Source organism: Ammospiza nelsoni, chromosome 8 (genome assembly GCF_027579445.1).
Source record: "Ammospiza nelsoni isolate bAmmNel1 chromosome 8, bAmmNel1.pri, whole genome shotgun sequence".
Classification (NCBI taxonomy): domain Eukaryota; kingdom Metazoa; phylum Chordata; class Aves; order Passeriformes; family Passerellidae; genus Ammospiza; species Ammospiza nelsoni.
In genome coordinates, this window is record NC_080640.1 from 16,385,779 (window position 1) to 16,404,128 (window position 18,350).

An 18,350-nucleotide genomic window follows, 5' to 3' on the forward strand; every position below is an offset into this window, starting at 1 on the left:
TAACATGTTAATAACTCTGTATTAGTGTATACAAATTAGTAGGTAAATAATTCAGCTACTACCCAAGTATTTAGATGTCTAAAAGATCAAGGGTAAATTACTGTTGCATGTACTATTTCTGTTGATTGTAGGTGTATTTCTCTGGACATTTTTAAATTTAAGCTAAGTTGTTCAAATACAGTGATTTAGACAAGCAAAAATCAGACTAGAAAAATAAGATAATTCTCTTCTGCAGTACACAGGATAACTAATAAGCAAGCACATCATCAGCGCTCTTTTTCCACTCTTGATTTTCATACCATATTTAATCTGAGCCTTATTCATTTATTAGGCTAACCGGCAATATTTATGGATAATTTTATTATTTAAAAGTGCAATTCTACATTCATTTTAAAACTATTCAAATTTTACTGAAGCTTCCACCTAAAAGGATTCTTATTTTCTTTTCTGGAAACAGGACCTAAAGACCTAAGACAAAGTCACAATGCTGAACAAGAGAACAATGTCCTGCCTTCTGATAAAAAAAAGATCATTTGCAGATTCCTCTTATCAAAAAGGCTAAAAGAAGGACAGACCAATGCTCTCCTGACATCACTTAGAACCACTGTGAAATTGCAAGACAGTTTTTATTTAAGCATGCACTGATCACATCAAGAGAGTAAACATGCCCTCCCTGGTAAACAGAGATGGCTGACCAGCTTCATCAAGGTTTTACTGAAGCTTTGAGTGTGTAGCAACAGTTAATAAACCAGGGCACACACATGAAAACACCACACATGGCTGAACCTCCAAAGATGCCGTTATTAAAGAACACAGACCACAGATCACAATTTACAAGAAACACACCACAAGAGCAGAGTGAAATGCATTGTCAAATGCTGTGGATTTCTTATTGCATCTTTCAAAGTAAGCTGCCATGGATCCATAGATGATCAATCTCTGAAGCTTGTATCTCTGACAACAGCCCAAGTAAAACAAGCAGCACAGATTCTTAAAATAGCTTATTCCCTGAATACTAGGCACAAGACTACAAAAGTCCTTTCAACAACTATTCATAGATTGACACAGCACCAGATGCTACAGATCTGTTTTTTAATTAATCGTGCCTAGTGGGAATAAGAAGGTTCACACAGGTACAACTGATTGAAAAATAACCCCAAAGTTTTCATCTCTCTTCACATTGAAATTGATCTGAAATTCTTAGGAAACCAGATCTTAAAGCAGTCAGCTTTATTATACTGTGGCTCGTCGTGGCAACTGCAGCAACACAGCTCCCAAAAAGAGTCCAAGTATCCAGAAAGTTTCTACTGCACAAGTATCTTAAAAAAATTAAGTCTTTCCTTAAAAAGTAAAGGAAAGGTTAAGTTGCATTCTGAACTTAGCTACGTTCATTGTAGTAGAATAACAATTTGATAGCTGAGTTCTGTTTTAAACTGCGTGCCCCTATGCACCAGAGAATAACCCAGACATTACACAAGAGGTTCTTTAATGTAGCCACTTGCCTACAAGCCAGGATTTGCTTTATTTTTGCAGCAGAGCGGAGAGGAATTACAGTCATTGCTGGCAGTGGACATACCTCGTTTTTTTGCTTCTGCCACCATCTCATCATACTCTTGTCGATGACGTAAAGCCTCCTCCACTGATTTGGCAGGAAGATTTCTGAAAACAAGTTGTTCCTGAATTCAATACACACAAATGACATTCTGGACCATTTCAGAACAGGATTAAATTTGGTTTCTCTCAAAGGTGAGCTTTGGGGCTGCCACACTGTCAGTGTTCCAGTAACAGCTGTACAGAACTACTAGATGTTTGCTGCTCCTGTTTTGTAGTTCTCCTAGAGCTTCCCCCAAAGTAAGGTTACTGAATTTGTTGAACACCTGGAATGATGCTCAAGTGAGTGACAAAAGGAAAATGCTGATATACAATATAGTTATTTATTCCAATGCATTTCTGGCCATGTGTATTTTAATCATATGTTCATATGAAATCTATAATGAAGTATTTTCAATAAAAGGTAAAGGTTTTTATTCATTGTAGTTAACCTCTTAAAATTCTCACATAAGAAGGCAAGTTTGCCAAAGGAAGAAAGGGTAGATCACCACTGATGTCAGAGCTGAAGCTAAGGAAGCTTGGTGCAGTCTAAAAGTTCACCAGATAAAAATGTGTTTGTTTTTTGGCTGCATAATGATCCCCTAATTGCTAAACACACTTCCTCTTGACCAAGGAGACTCACTTCAAAGCAAATTAGACCACAGGGTTTGGTCTCAGCCTCTTAACTAATGTCTAGTCTACTTTGGTCCAAAATAAATAGAAAACAGTTTTGTCATTTTAATATTTTAAAAGTTTTCTGTCTCCTCTCTCATATAAGTAGACAAAATAACTTATTAATATTTTCAATGAAAGTGACAGCAGAAAGTATTTTCAAGGTTAGACTGTGGCAACACACTGCATGCTTGGGATGGCACTCCAATTTGAAACAAGTGTCATTTGTAAAAGCATATTTATCTTGGCTTGTGAATTCTAATACTGTAAAAGAAAAACATCAGCAATCAAGTTGTTGCATATCTTACCCTCTACCATACAGTAAAAGAAATAATGCACTTATGAAAACAAATACTCATAGTAATCTGTAATTCCACTCAGAATATTTCTGTCTTAGCAAGGAATGAGTGTATACACTCCCAGAGAGAAAATCCAAAGAAACAGTAATATGCTTTATTTTCCATTTCCTAATTGGAAGAGATTAGAGCAAACATTTAACAGTGCCATCACAAGCTTTTCCATGGTGCAATTTGTTTTCTTTATGATCTTAGTCAGCAGGTCCTTTCTCTTTCCTTCAAACTGCTGAAGATTGTAGATCTGAAAATACTGACCAATTTATTACCCATTTTTTATTACTATTCTTATTTGTACTTTATGCGGATTTTGTTACATCTTCGACTGCTGTTTCCCTGCCTTCAGCTGCACTTTTAGGTATTACCTACCTAAAATGTTTTAAGTTTCCAAAATAGGGTAAGGGAGGATATGGGAGAAGGAAGTGCACACTGAAAAAGCAGGGAAGAAACAAATAAAGAAAATTCCTGAAGATTTGAGGATGCCCAGAGCATGGTCACAGACCGCTGTGAGACACAGTAGATTACAGACTGGTGGCTCCATTACAGTGAGAAAAAAATCCTCAAATACACTGTGATTCACTTAAAGGCTCTTCTGAGAAGTTTGTTAGGCTATTATGTGGGACAGCATAATCCAACCATTCTTTCAGACAAGACTTGAGAATTTTATCTAAAATCCAGTCCTTGAGTTGCACAGCAGACTCATACTTACGCTGGTCGATCCTCCAGAATCAAAGCAGTAGTTGAAAGTGGTTCAAACTCAATATTTTTACGTCTGGCTGATGGGGGTGGAGGTTTATACATTCTTCCTGTCCGTGCTTCATACTCCTAAACAGCATTATTGATAAAAATTACATTTCAACTTTCAGCCTCACTCCAAATTAGTAAGCGTGATATTACTAAATGCATAAATAATTTCACATTAAATATTTTAACATTACTTAATAAGACAGCAAGTGGCAAACACTACAAGTTGAAATTGCTGATAGCAACAGTGCAGCTTTCCAGGACTGCCGAGTAAAGAGGAATGAGAAAGCAGTTTCTTGTATCAACTTAATCTTTGATCTGTTCTTGTTCAATATTTCAACTGAGCATCCCAGGATCAGGTGGTAAAGAAATCTGCATAATCTACCCAGCCTAGCTAGTGCACAAGTGTATTTAAGTAACTTGTGAAGCTGACAATTAAAAAACCCACCACTAATCAAGAACATGTGTCTCTTTCCATTTCTTCCTCCCGAATCCAGCCCCCCTTAAGCTGGTATACCTCACATTCCCGAGGCCTGGAACAGCCCCATCACACCCACATAAACCAAAACCACCTATACTACACTCAGTGACAATATGCCAGTATTTATCATTACAAGCCTGTTCCATATAATTTCTTTCTGCTGAAATTAAAACATGCAATCTACTTAGAAAGAAATATTTAACTGCCTCCAATACACACAAGACTCTGAGGAAGAAAGAATTCTAATCCTTTGACCACAACAGCAACTCAACAAAACAAAAATATGACACAATCCTTAAAAAAAAGCTAAACAGAGCCAGATGAAAACATCAAATCTCACATCCCCTTCTTTTTCTCCTCTGTAAATAAAAATTTACTGCCAAGTTAATGGAATAATATGCATCAACACCATTCGGCACATTGAAACAAGTATCTTGAACGACTGGACACAGGACTGGTAGAGTTCTGTTATAATTTACACAAGCAAAATCAAAAAATCAATGCTCACCATTTGAATGAACACACATACTCTCAAGCCGAAAATTATTTCATTCCACTTAAAAATAGAAACAACCTCAGTACTCCTGTCACACTGTATACCTCAGGACACTCAGTACATCTGTAAATTAGGAATGTATCCTGTGATAACACCCAGAGATCAGCATCCAGGCTGCAGCACAACAGCAATGCCATCCCAACTTGGCAGAAGTTCTGATTTACTTCCATATTCTCCTTTGTAACAAGAGTCACCAAATCAAGTTCATTTAGTGGTCAGAGGTGAGGAAGTTCAAACATTAGCAAACTTTTCAACATCTCTACATATCTAACTTGTATGCAAACAAAAAGGGGGGGAGAAAAAAATATTAAAAAAGCACTGCAAGATGTCTATCAGAAATGAAGCCACTCTTAAGCCATTTTTTAACACAAGTGATACATGTGAACAAGACTAGTGGTTCCAGCTATTGCCTGTGCTAAGAACTGATACACTATTTCCAAGGCAACAGAGGAAGAAAAAACCAAAAATTAAAAATTCTTCAACAGAGATATTCACAAAAGGCAGAACTCATCATCCACCTGTGTTTCTGAAAGTACACATCATGAACAGTTGGATTTTTTAAAAAGAGATCACATGGGCAGAGAAGGAGAACTATAAGTGTTACTAGAGAGTCAATAGAGAGACCAAAATAGCCTCAAGCTCAAACTGTCGTGGCTGCACATTCCCCAAACTGAAATACATTCCAAAGTATCAGAACCTTCCAAGGGAAGATGCTTTTTCCTAAAGAAGCCTGTGCACTAGGAAAGTGATTTGAAGATCAGATCCCACAACTATCAGATGTGTACAGAAATCCTACAAATAAAGTATCCATTTTTTTCTGGAATACTTTATATGACGACATGTAAAGAATCCAATATCCTTCACTGTGCAGTTGATGCAGAATCTAAAAAGCTTGAACTGACATAAAACTTCACTTTGAAAGATGCGAGTTAATATTCTCCCACAACAAGGTAAAAGTACAATTTAAAGTCAAATGTCTTGTCAAATGTTTAACATGCAGGGCATGAGCCAGAAGATAGAACAGCTGACAGCTAAGATTCAAGACTATGTAAAACCTGTATATGTAAAACAATTATTCTGGAAGCGTCACATGTATGGTTTCACAAGAAGGTTGTTTAAAAAAAATTTTATTGCAACATATCAGGCATTTATTGAAAATTCCAGAACACTTCCTAATTCCAAAATAAACAAATTTCAGCTTTAATAAAAAGTTATCATCTTACTAAGTCTGGAACACCACCCTGTTATCTACTGCCAATAATTAACTCAGTAAGAAGCTAAAATCATGTTTTTCCTGAAAAGCACTGTGACAGTATACTTAAGAGTGCTTCAATATGTGGAGGGACTTGCATTTCTAGTATTTATTCCTGCAGAGACACAGATAAGCCTATTAAACTACAGACAGGTAAGTGGGGCTGGAAAAACATCTTTTGCTTATAAACTGCATTTGTTTAAGAAGATAAAGATATCTCAAATAGCTTCTTCTTAAAACAACAAAAAACCCCACCCAAAAACCAGAAACCCAAAAAACCCCACCCCCTACCACCACAACCAAGAACACTAAAAAAATTCCCTGGTATTCTAAATAATAATTTTAAAAAGTAAATAAACCCACAGAGGTCTTTAATGCTTGCACCTTTTTGTTATCTACATGGAAAACATGCAAGTCTGAAATTTCATTTATTCTTCTGCTGTAGTACCATAAAGGACAGATCATTGAGAGTCATTTTCAATACCTCTAAACAGGACTGGACTGCTCTGCTTAACACAAAAGTAACTGCTCATAGCTTCCTTTTCCAATACTTAAGCCAATGACCTTAGAGAAAGGAAAGCCAGCTGCACTGCAGCATTCCAAAAGCATTAGTAGACCTGAAGTAGGGTATGCTTGTGGGGATAAAGTATTTAGCTAAGTGTGAAACACAGGTATTCAGTGTGAAAAGACAAATTTGCATCTACAGAGCTCAAACGATACAGCTGTAAAGGAATAAATACCAACCATAAAATTCAACATGAATCTGGAATTAAGTTTGATCTATTTATGATCCAATAACAAAAGCTGAACTCGTGGGAATGAGTGATAAAAGCCTTTGGTTACAAGGACTATGGAAGTTCTCACAGTACCAATTATATAAACAAAACACCACACATCCAATTATGTTGTACGTATGCTGGAGGAGAAAGGCATCTGATGTGTAGAGAATTTCTGCAACTAAAGAATGCAACACTGAATAAGCTTCCCCTGTCTTAAGGATTGCCTCTATTTAAAGTAGACGTTAAGGCATACTGATACTCCAATTAAACATCCTGTGTATGACAGTTTCTTCTAATATGCTTTCTCCTCTCTAATGCTAAGTCTGATCCTAAAATAGTTTTTATTCAATCAGCTGTGGCTTCTGCTGAGGAAACAGAGTGGGGATTGCCATATATTGTGCAAAAGGTTTTAAACCTCTCTCCCTTCTACACACACGTGACTGGAGCAGATGGGTCTATGAAACATCTATATGATTATTTCATAATGTTGTACAGCTAACTAGATATATCATCAGAAAGATTACAGGCCTTCATTTGAATCAGGGCTGATCATCCAAGAATAGAAGCATTAATAGAATCACCTAGGAGTGCATCCGTGTAAGAAGAATTTCTGCTAATGAATAATCCTACATCAGCATGCATGTTGCCTCCAGGTTAAATGTTAAAATTGCTCAGCTAGCACTGGCTATAAAGTGATTATAAACAAAGGAGTGTTTATAGCAAGAGTAGATGTCACTTAAAAATCCTGTGAGTCATAAACTAGACATTTTCCCAGAAACAGGAATTCCAGATGCTGTCAGGACAGGCAGAACAGTACATTCTCGCCTAATTTGCAGGTGAAATAGAAAGAACAGATGTATTGATGGAGAAGAAAATACTAATCTTCACACAGTACAAAAGGACAACCAAACAGACACTTGAGAGTTTCTAGGTCAATCTTCCAAAGTTAATGCCATTCACTTTCAATTCTTTGTTTGCTGTATTTTTTCCTCAATTGGATATTTAATAAGGTGCATCAAGTTTCATCTGTTGTTTACAAGAAGTCACCGGCCCTGGGCCCAATAAAGACACGCTGAGAGTGGCCAGGCCATGTAATGTGAACCACAGGCACCAGAACCAACCAGCAGTTATGGGACTGCCGTTCCACAGAACTGAGAAGCCAATCTGTACTGTTCATGTTTAACACAGAGTGCAGAATTACACAAAAAGTGTACAAAGTAATGGGCATGCACAATTTCAGAAGGATCCCAGTCACACAAATAGATAATGTAAATTGTAACAAAAGTTTCAATAGCTATGCTTTTCTAGTTTTCCAATTCCACATGGGAAATAGTGATTAAAAGCGTCTGGAGTTCTGAAGTGCTAATAGCTTGTGTGGCTCAGAGACAGAAAGATTCTAATATATAAATCTTCACATTTAGTAAGTTGTTAAAAAATATTACAAATTTAGCCTTTAAAAAACTTTTACCATTAAGCAATGAGGCACAGCAAACATAGAAAGTAAATTACTGTCAAGCTGTATGATTACCTATTTCTTGCTATCCAAGAACATGCAATATAAACAATACACAATAATTCTCTATCACTTGAAGTTGTTAGTGAGATTCACATGTGCAACTTGTTTATTTTGCTAATGGTTTTTAATGAGTTGATGGTTAGTGCCATAAAATATTCATGCTACTGTGAAAATGTGATGTTTGTACTATTTTAATGAGTGCTACACAGTCCCATGCATGGCATCAAATACAACTACAAAAAGTATATATTAAATTTCATACCCCTGTGTTTAATAGACTGAGAGCAGATATTGACGCAAGACTGCCAGAACTGTCATCCTAATAAGAAAAACAGAAGCAGAGCCTTAGTGAATAAATAAAGGAAAAGACCATGACAAAACAGCAATATGCAATCCAAAATTTAAATTCACATGTAGACTATTTATCTTGTATTTTTGGAAAAAACATGGATGTGTCTGTTCCTCTTCCTTTTCCAGCCCTCAAAACAGACATATCCAAAGACTTCCCACTTGTGCAAGGTCTGTACAGACATTGACTGGATTGTTCTTCTGGTTTAATTGATGTTTTATATTTTCAGTAATCAGCCCCTTTGCCCAAAGGGAGATTTTTTCCATGGCACTTCTCAGATGCATGACAAAGGCAGTCCCTGATACACCCTGTGCCTCCCTAGCACACACCACTCACAGACATTAGACTGACTTAACCACAGCCTTGGAAGGTACATGCTGTTAGAAAGGAGAAACAGAACATTGTCCTCTGCCATGTTATTATTGATATTTCTAAACTGAAAGCTCAAAAGTGGGCTATACCTCAGCCTTGCTGGTGATAACAAGGATGTATTTGTAAAGGTTTGAGCAACAGTCACTTCCATTAAAAATAAGATTCTAAGCACCACTCAAGCAGCAAGGCAATCAGGTATAAAAGCAAGTGCAGCTACAGGAGACCCTGGTACAACTACAGCTCTGCACATTTTCCAACCAAAAGTCAAAGTTGGTTTTATAATGGAAAGATAAACCAAGCTAAAAGATGGGGTGTAGGGGAGGTGACAAACAAAGCCCACTGCTTTTAAGCCTGTGCCTGGAAGAAGGAAAAAAAGGTTTTTATCATTAATTCAACGGAACATATCAGCAGTGTTCAGAATAATAGAAACCATTTTAAAGGCTTTCTTCTTCCTTGCCATACTATTTTTCCTTTTCCATACTGAAGTACCATGCTAACCTTGGAAGGATAAGATTTATATTAAAACAAACCAGCAAAAAAACCCCACAATCTCACACTTTAAATAAATGTCCATGAAAGACAGCAGATTTACCACCTGAACCTACCCTTTTGGAATTTGATACAGCCTGCCTAGATGATGACTTTGCTTCCTCAGCACCTCAAGCTCAGCAGCATATCTGCTTAACCTGCAAATGCTCAGTTCTTTGAGAGAAGAAAAAATCCTGCAGATCATGCTTGGCTAAAGAAATTCAAAGACCCAAGAGAAGGAAAGGATCCCACAAAGAGAGAATCCAGAAGACCAAAAAATAAAATATAATGTCCCCATCACATCAAAGTAAAGTAAGTTCTATAATTTTTATTATCTCAATTTATATTATTTGTTTCCTCCAAATCCAGCAACTTTCAGGAACAGAAATGAAAACACATACCTATGTATGCCCATGCTTTCTTTTTCAAGCCTTAGTAAGAGAACAGTTGCTTCAATACTCATTGTAGTTATTCTTAAAGACTTTGTTTTTAAAAAAAACAGCAGTCAAAAGAATTCACATCAGCAGAGTCAATACTTGCATGTCATTTTCAAAACACTGATCCCTTCTCCCCTTGTAAGGTACTCCCTGAAGATGCATTTGTGCCACCAGCACAGCACTGACATTGTTAGAAGTTCTCCTTAACAAGTTTCCCTTGTCAAAGCAACTTGGGACGTCCTGGCAGTAGGAGCTGAACCGTATTTTATGGCCTTTATGCAAAACAAAAGAAAGCATCTGTCACCATTTTACTGACAAGATACTCACTGAAGAAATTTAAAACATTGGGAAATGTCTATGGTTTACCTCTAGAATAGATATTTTACTGACTACACGTGTGATAATTGAATGATGCAGGACATTTCTTGAAAATCTGACCAGCTACAGCATCTACAAAGAAACCATCCCAGCCTTCTCACTGCTTCTGGTAGGGCAAATTGTTATAATACTGCTACAGGTGTTACAGGTTCCTTGCAAGACCCAATATCCCCATTTATTATCAGTCCTTGTTCTAGGCAGTTTGTTACCAATGTATTTCTGCTCTGTATCTGGCAAACAGGCAGAAGTATTGCCTTTCCTTTTTCTCCAGTAGTAGTGCAAGGTGAGCCAATGGGGCCTCTAAATAACAATATGCTTAAGAACCACTCCTGTAAAAAAGCATTCAACAGCTTTCCTAAGATAGTCAGTCCTTGGGTTTGCTTACAAACAAACACACACACACATTTTATAGGCATTAAGAGCTTTGTGCACTTTTAAACTCTAAAAACCAAGACTGGAGGGAAGAGGGAAGGGTTAATATTGCAAGCCAAAATGTTTGAGTCATATGAAAACTGATTCAAACCACATCTGTTCCTCTGAAGAGAAGCCTCTGAAAACCCTTGGGAGACCACGGGAATTCTGCCGAATTAATGACTGCAATTTCTCCATTAGATCTCAGACTGGAGATAACAACATTGGAAAAACATTCAAGTGAAGACACTTGTTTTAGCCCTCAGGTACTTCATCTTTGTAAATATTTCAGAGCCATCCCAACATATTTTCAGAGGTTAGATGTAAAACAGTGACCCAGTCAAAGCTAGTACTTAATGGACTGTCAAAGATTAAAACCTTCAATTTTGTACACAAGGTGACAGCTATTGGAAAAGATGGCTTCACTTCACTTCTGAACAAGCAGTCATTGCTAAAATCACTGCAAGCTTTTAATGTTGTGGCAGATTTAAGTAGAAAAGAAGCTTTTTTTTTCCACTTCATTTAAGGCTGCCACTGAGAAAAGCATTATTAAAACTGCTGATAAAGCAAGTTTGGTCTATGTTTTGCTTGGTTTTTATATTGCAAAGTGTAATTGCATATTTTGAATTTACTTTAATTCAGGCATATTATGAAAAACCCACCATACTGCTGTAAACACATTAATAAAATGTATGCAAGCCTGCCTTAATAAAATAAGGTAAACTTAATGATTTGATATTCAGAAAAATTTTTATCATAGATTAAAAGCTCTTTAACTGTAAGCACAAAAACTGAAATTGTGCTTGCATTTTTAAACAGAATCTGGACTTTGGGTCAATACATTCCAAAATGTTATATATCAGCCCACAAGTCTGTTTCTGCTTTAAATGCTTCTGCATTAAAGTATTTCAACAGTCTAATTTAAAGCAGATTTCTGTACAGACTGAAGAGAATTTACCAAACTGATCATTAATGACAACATGCTTCTTATAATAGCTAGTTTTATTAGCTGCAGTTCATGAAAAAGGCACACTTCCTAAAACCATCAGATGCATTTGACATTTGCAGTCCTGGGGAGTTGTTTTCCCTTTTCAAAAAAAAAAAAAAACAGTGAAGGAAAAAAGCCCAGAGGAAGGAGATGTCCAGCAAAAGAGTTGGCCTCAATCACATCCTGCTTGGGCAGCTCTAAATCCAAGGAGAGCTGAGCGTGCCAGCAGCTGCGAGTGGGGATCTGCAGCTGCCAAGAACTTCCAACCTCTGACCCAGTTTGAGGGAGCGCCTCGCGCCCGGGGCGGCGCAGCTGCACGGACGGGACAAACGCCGCGGGCTGCCGTGCCAGGGAACACTCAGCATCTTCCACACGGCCTGAGAGGCCTGCAAAGAAATTATTCACAATCATGTTCATTAGGCAGTCTCTGAAGGCACAGCTGGCTGGCATCCTCATCCGAAAAATGTCTGAAACAGTATCCCCAATGAAGTTCCCAGATTTTCCTGGAGGTTATTCAAGATAATACAAGCACTACCTGACTTCTCTGGAAGTGAAGTTGTCATATAGCAGTGTCTAGTTGATAGACAGTGACTGAGAGCCAGAAGCATTCATTTAAATGTGATCAGCAATTTACTACATCATCCTTACCATTAACAAAAAGAAAAAAAGAGGTTTCCTTCAGCCAGGATGGGAAAGGGACACATAAGCCCCACCAGTCTTTTGGCTATATATCTACAATGATGCAATTTTTCTCAGTTTTACTAACAGGAAAGTATTTCATGCTTCATGATATTGCCATAAAACTTTGATGTAAGTATTATCCTTATCCAAAAGACTTCCTCCTCCTATTAATTGCAAAGTTTTTCCTGTTGTGAGTTAATTTTTCTTGCAACAGGACTTCTTCAGATCTCATCTTTTACACGCAGGATGCTGACTCATTACTGAGTTTCCTTAATCAAGGGTTTATTTGCACCCTCCCAAAGCTGGCCACTGACATCAGTAAAGTGAAAGGACCATGTCCAACCATGAAAAATAATGTTCAGGAATGGCAAGATTTATGGCTAATAATAAACTGCCATAAACTCCCTCACAGGCAGCTTTCCTACCTTCTTGTAGTCTTACACCTAAGGTTCATTTTAAAAAGCTGGCTAACAAGAAGTAACCATGGTTCTGGCCACAAAGAGCTAAAAAATTGGGGGGAAATGTGAGGTTTCTGTTTCAATCATATCTGATCCCTCCACTTTGATTTAGAAAGTCAAAGAGCACGTTTGGAGAGATATTCCATGTAGGTTATGAAGTCACCTGACAGATTCACAGAATTCCACGTAAACAAAACACATTAAGCTTTAATCATACTTCTGTCAACTTCTTGAAGGCCTTATATTCTTTTCACTCACATCCCCAGCATAGTGAGAAATTAGTCTAGAGACTACAGTCAGCCATTTGAAGTGAAGATGCTATTCCCCATTGATCTTCAATAACCAACTGTGCCTACATTCATTCTAACCCATCACCAGCTTAGCAAATTCCAACATTTTTTGAGAAAAGAAACCATCAGCTTTTCTTCAAAGGCATATGCACAAGGAGCTACATAGTAAGTTTTAAACACACGTGCAAGACATTTGACATATGCTAATTATGGAGACACTGGGGTCATTTCACAATTTAAAATCTAATTTCCTTAGGTATGTAGTTCTAACTGTGTGTAGAGCAGTGTGTCAAGCTGGTTCCCCCACTGGTAACTGTATCTTTTAGCTCACTATGCTTTAGATAAAGACCATGAATGGTTTAGCCAAATAGAAAGCTAAAACCATTAGCAATTACTGGTACTTCACTCAACATCATGTAAATCCAACAGTGACTCTAATCTGGAAAACATAATAGCACAAACCACATGACTAGGAGCAACTCAGTCATGGCTAAAGATAATACATTGTTGTGATACATTTGCTTTTCTGACACTTCGGGAGGAGTTAAAAAACAGAAACACTACTGTTTAAAACCAACACCATCACTGAGGGAAAACAGAATAAGAAAGTAAGACTATTTCTTCAGATCATCATCTTCAACAGGTAGCCCAGGAAAGATGTGGATGCCCCATCCCTGAAAGTGTTCAAAGTCAGGTTGGACAGGGCTTAGAGCAACCTGGTCTGTTGCAAGGTGTCTGTCCATAGCAGGGAGAGCAGGACTCCCTTCCAACCCAAACATTTCTATTATAACATGATCTCCAGATCAAATATCTTCATTACTAGAAAACAGTAAACAGATGACAGGTAACACTGTGCAGATTCTCCATTTCTCAGGATGGAAGAGACATCTGGATTTTACCACAGTATTTTCACAGCACGAGGCCAACAGCATGCACCTGCAAGCAAAGCAAGAATGCTTGCCCTCTCCCACCCAAAGAGGAAAACCACTTAAATTTGAAAAAGCATTCATTTTACTTCACACTCAAATCACAGAATAATCTGAGTTGGAAGGGATCTTCAAAGGTCACATAGTTTCAACCCATTGTCACAAGTCACATTGCATTAAAGTCCTTCAAAAAGATCCTCTAGTTTTTGACCTTGGTTGCTCCCAAAAGGCCCTCTTTGCCACAAAGCCCCTTCTAGGAGACAACTGAACACTGCCTCATTCACAGCCATTTACACCTGCCAAACACATCAGCTTATTTGGAATTTAACAAAGCAGACAGAGGAAGCAGACCTCAAGAGATTCAAGTTACTGTTTTAACCAACACAGGGGACATTTATATTTCTTATGTCAACAAATCTTTCAGGTTTGCACGCTAACATACGGTAACGATACATCACCAATTGCTCCCCTTTGAACACTGACATCTTAGTATTATTTTATCAGAAGTATTATCTTATCAAAGACAGATTCCACAGGAACAATTATATGGAAGTGCAACCTTGTGGTAGAGGAGGGAAATCAGAGGTGTCTTTGTGAAGAATTCCAGTAGCTCAAAATCAAATTTAATTTACAGTATTATTTTGCAACAAAGTATCTTGAGTGAGATTAAAACTTTAAATTAAAGAAGATTACATGTTTCAGAATTCTAAGCAATTTAGAATTCAGAGGTCACCTACATAGGAAGTCTTCCAGACAAGGATGGCAATGGAAAAATGAGTCATAATGCAGCATATCACGTTAAATACAACAAAATTTTATGGGAAATTAATGCAAGTTCTAATGTCTTGACAAAAACAGCTTAAGTGCTTTCTGAACCTATACCATCTTTTTGGAAGTACTTTTGATAAGTACTGAGATGTACTGAAGAATGCACAAAATAATCATAAAACTCAAATTCCTTAGTAACTACTATTACTTAAACAAAGCCCCAAAGTAATGTTCTCAGAGCAGCCTGTGGTCATATAACACCAATGTGGATATAACAGCAGAGAAATGCAGGACCTGTATCTTATTTTTACAATTTTCCTATCTTGAGTTATGTGATGTTTACTCACCTGCTGAATAATTTTGGAATCTTTTGGAAGGTTTTCCCTGGGTGGGACTTTTCCAAACAACTTCCAACCAGGAGCGCTTTGGACAGCAGGTTTGAGTTCCTTTGTCCTTTTAGTGAAGAAGTTTCTGAAAAGAGAGAAAGGATTTGTTTTGTTTGTTATAAGCATATAAACAAAGTATATTGTTCCTATCCTATTTACATTTCTTCAATTTCTCCACCAGTTCACTTGGGTGAACTGTAGAGATTTACTGCTCAGCAAATGCAAAGTGCATTCTGCTTTCAAATAATTAATTTGAAGTGGAGCATCTTTCATTACAGGTGCTTTGATGCTAATATTTGTATTTAACACTCAACTTTACCTCTAAACCACTTTATCAGAACTTTTTTTTAGTAATAGCAGGCACTTCCTTATACATAAACAGCACACCACAGATTCTCAAACGTTTATTTGGGGCTTGTTTTAAGTGTTTCTTCCTGATTTATTTGGAGACTGAAATGACTACAGCTGAAAAACACCCTGTAACTTAGAGATTTTTTTTTAATGGTAAATTATTACTTCTACCAATCTTCACGGCTTCAACTTTCATAGCATGGACTAGAAAATCAGGAAACAATCACACAGTTTCAGTTTGGCAGACAAGCTTTATCAGTGCCTAATCAATTACACCCAAAGAGGGAGATGACTGCATTGCTCTTCTTCTTAGAAAGCCAACCATCACAAGACCCTGTTAGTGACCACTTGTCAGATACTCAGCTATACTATTTGACTCCAATCACAAGTTCCCACAGAGCATGTTATGTACAAGTGCTTTAAAAATGAAAGAAGTGTATTTATTCTGAATACTGGAAAGTTACTTTCCAGAAACTCTTCCCACAAAGGGATTAAAAGCTCAGGAGCCTGTAAGGTTATTTCTCAGGAAGCTTACCAGCTGACCTCAGAGAACACAACAGGGGAGTACTTTTGGTGGGAGATGTTTTTGTAGTGTTAACTAGCTAACTTCACACTCTTCTTCTGGAAAGAGATCCTCAGATTTACTCTTCACTTAATGTATTTGCTGTATTTTAAAATACAATTCCTTTTCAAATTGGAAGCAGTCATGTTTGTGCACAGCAAACAGTCTCCTAGCTTTGCTCCCAGATAAAAGGAGCATGCTTCAACAACCACAATCTGTCTGAAAAGCGTTCAGGGCTCTTAAATTCCAGTGCTGTCAGGGTTTCTGGCCAGACAGCATAGCTTTACAATTAGGAACTGTAGTGTTTGTAAGACATTGTATGATCTTCATATACAAGCTAATTTTTTTGTTCCCAGAATGTTTTTTGTTATTTGGGAAACAAGGAAATGTCTGTCAAAAATCCCTTCAGTGCAAGTCTGTGTGAATGAACTCTACAGCCTGTGAGCTTGTGTGTAGTTGAGGATCTAGCCACCAGCAAGCCGTGAGCTGGAGAGATGGAGAAGTAGGTGCTGATAGAGCATGGAAGCCTCCCAAAAACTGTTAAGCTCAAGACTGGTGGTCCCATGGAATTCAGAAAAAAAAAAAAAAAAAAAAAAGAAACCCAGAACACCAAGACTCCCTTCACTCCACTTGAGGCCACTGCCACTCACTACCATCATCAACAGCTCGTCAAAAAAAAAAAAAAAAATTAAAAGACTGCATTCAAGAAAACAGCAATTGCTACAGGCAGGCAGGGAATACAGGATTACACACACACCTGATCGACATGAACACCATGAGACATTTTTGTGGAATGCCCACAAAAGACAATAGAATCTTTTGCTGCCACAGTACACTGTGCCACTTCTGTGGAGGTCTCCCAGATGTTGTTCCAACCCAATTACTGGGAAAGCATGCTTGGGAATAACTGATTGCATGGTCTGAATAGTTGTTTGCCATTATTGAAATTGAGCCATTGCTACTAATAATAGTTTAATACAAATTGTTCTAGGAAGCATTGGTTGTGATCCACACATCCCACAGATATCCCCATCAGAGAAATTTGTAATATCTTCATTCATCCCTGTGGAAGCCAAGTTAGCTCAGAAGCTCCAAGACAGTGGTTTCTGATACACAGCCTGGAAAGGAGGAACAGTGAAAGAGACCATGGTTCCCTATGCCTTTGAAAAAAACCATCCTCAGTCAATCCCAGAACTGAACACTATTAGTGAAATAAACAGATCCACTCTGTAAGACAAAAAAGTGTGCTTATATAAATAACAAAGGCTCATTTCATAAGGGCACTTTTCACAGTGCTTTACATTGTCTTCAGGAGGGAAGGAGGAGCAGTCAAAGAATAAACAACAAAACAAGACAAGTTTTCTAAAGACTCTGCACTACCCCACAGCCTTGCCCTTAAATCTGCAACAGCTGTATTTGAACTTCATTAGACAAGACTTTTTCCCCCAAAAGCAGGTATGCAGGAAGGTCTGGAGATTCTGGAGCATCTTTCTTGATTTCACAGGTAGCAATAACCACCCAGTCTCTGTACACACTATGGAATACCACCAGGGTTACTTGGCAGTTGAACTCCACTGCCTCTAGCATATGTAGAAGCTGAAAGATGCATTTAATATTGATGGCAATCTGTCATTGTATCAAAGCTGGTTCATTATTAACCAGGTAACTGGTAGATTTTTAAAAGGAAAAAAATGAGATTTAGGCATGCTCATGGCTTTTACAAGATTTAATTTTTCAGGTTTTTTTTAACAAATAAAACATCAAAACAAACCTTTAAGGTAGTCTGGAAGGAATGAAGTTTAACATTTATTGAGCACATATTGAATGAAGTCTGTTTCTTGTGAAGGCTAAGAGCTCGCAAAACTTTGTATTCTGTCAGAATAAACTTCACACAGGAATTCTAATCAGAAAGAAATTAATGAGAGATTACAAATAAGCTTTGCTGAAGATGGAAGGACACTTCTTAATACATTGTTTTGGCAAAGAACAGTATCACATCTGAGGTGTTCTTGACAGCAGCAAAGCCTTACAAAAGCCTTGTTAAGGAATAGCATCTGTGAATGCTCACAAGTTGCATTCACTGAACTGCAGGAAGTGTACTAGATTTGATGTATTTGTGGCTGCTTAGAATATTCATGAGTCTCACTGATCCTGGGAAGAGTCAACTATTGAAATGGCTGGAGAGTCAATAGCATTTTGGTACAGAATCTCAAAATCCATTTGAAAACCTCGAAATTCCTTAAAAGAGAGTCTACACTTTAGAAGTGAACAATTCTTTCTGTTGCAAGGACCCATGGGATAGAAGTATTAAATTAGTTCATTGATTTAAGCTCTGGTTTACAAAAGCCCAGGGAAAAGCTGCAAGGGTTTTTTTTCCCTGCTTCTTTTATATAAGACATATTAACACCCTCAAATGACACTCCAAAATGTCTCAGTAGGTGCCTTGAATAGCTCAAAAGCAAAATGAAGTGCCACAGAATGAGAAGTTATTGGCACAGACCAAGACATCTCTTGCTAACATG

At 37.5% G+C, this 18,350-nt stretch overlaps 1 protein-coding gene across 4 annotated transcripts in view; it reads right to left on the bottom strand.

The window, feature by feature from the left end:
- Nucleotides 1-18,350, bottom strand: part of TBC1D12 (TBC1 domain family member 12) — a 41,380-nt gene that overhangs the window by 9,339 nt on the left and 13,691 nt on the right. For 2 of the 4 annotated variants that reach the window (XM_059476882.1, XM_059476880.1), the window contains exons 2-5: nucleotides 14,877-15,000; nucleotides 8,206-8,262; nucleotides 3,325-3,440; nucleotides 1,577-1,659 (exon numbers count right to left, since the gene is read on the bottom strand). In XM_059476882.1, the coding sequence (XP_059332865.1) occupies nucleotides 1,577-1,659; nucleotides 3,325-3,440; nucleotides 8,206-8,262; nucleotides 14,877-15,000 (380 nt within the window). Of the gene's footprint in view, nucleotides 1-1,576; nucleotides 1,677-3,324; nucleotides 3,441-8,205; nucleotides 8,263-14,876; nucleotides 15,001-18,350 lie in introns of those variants that run through there. The other 2 variants (XM_059476881.1, XM_059476883.1) reach the window with 2 other exon arrangements.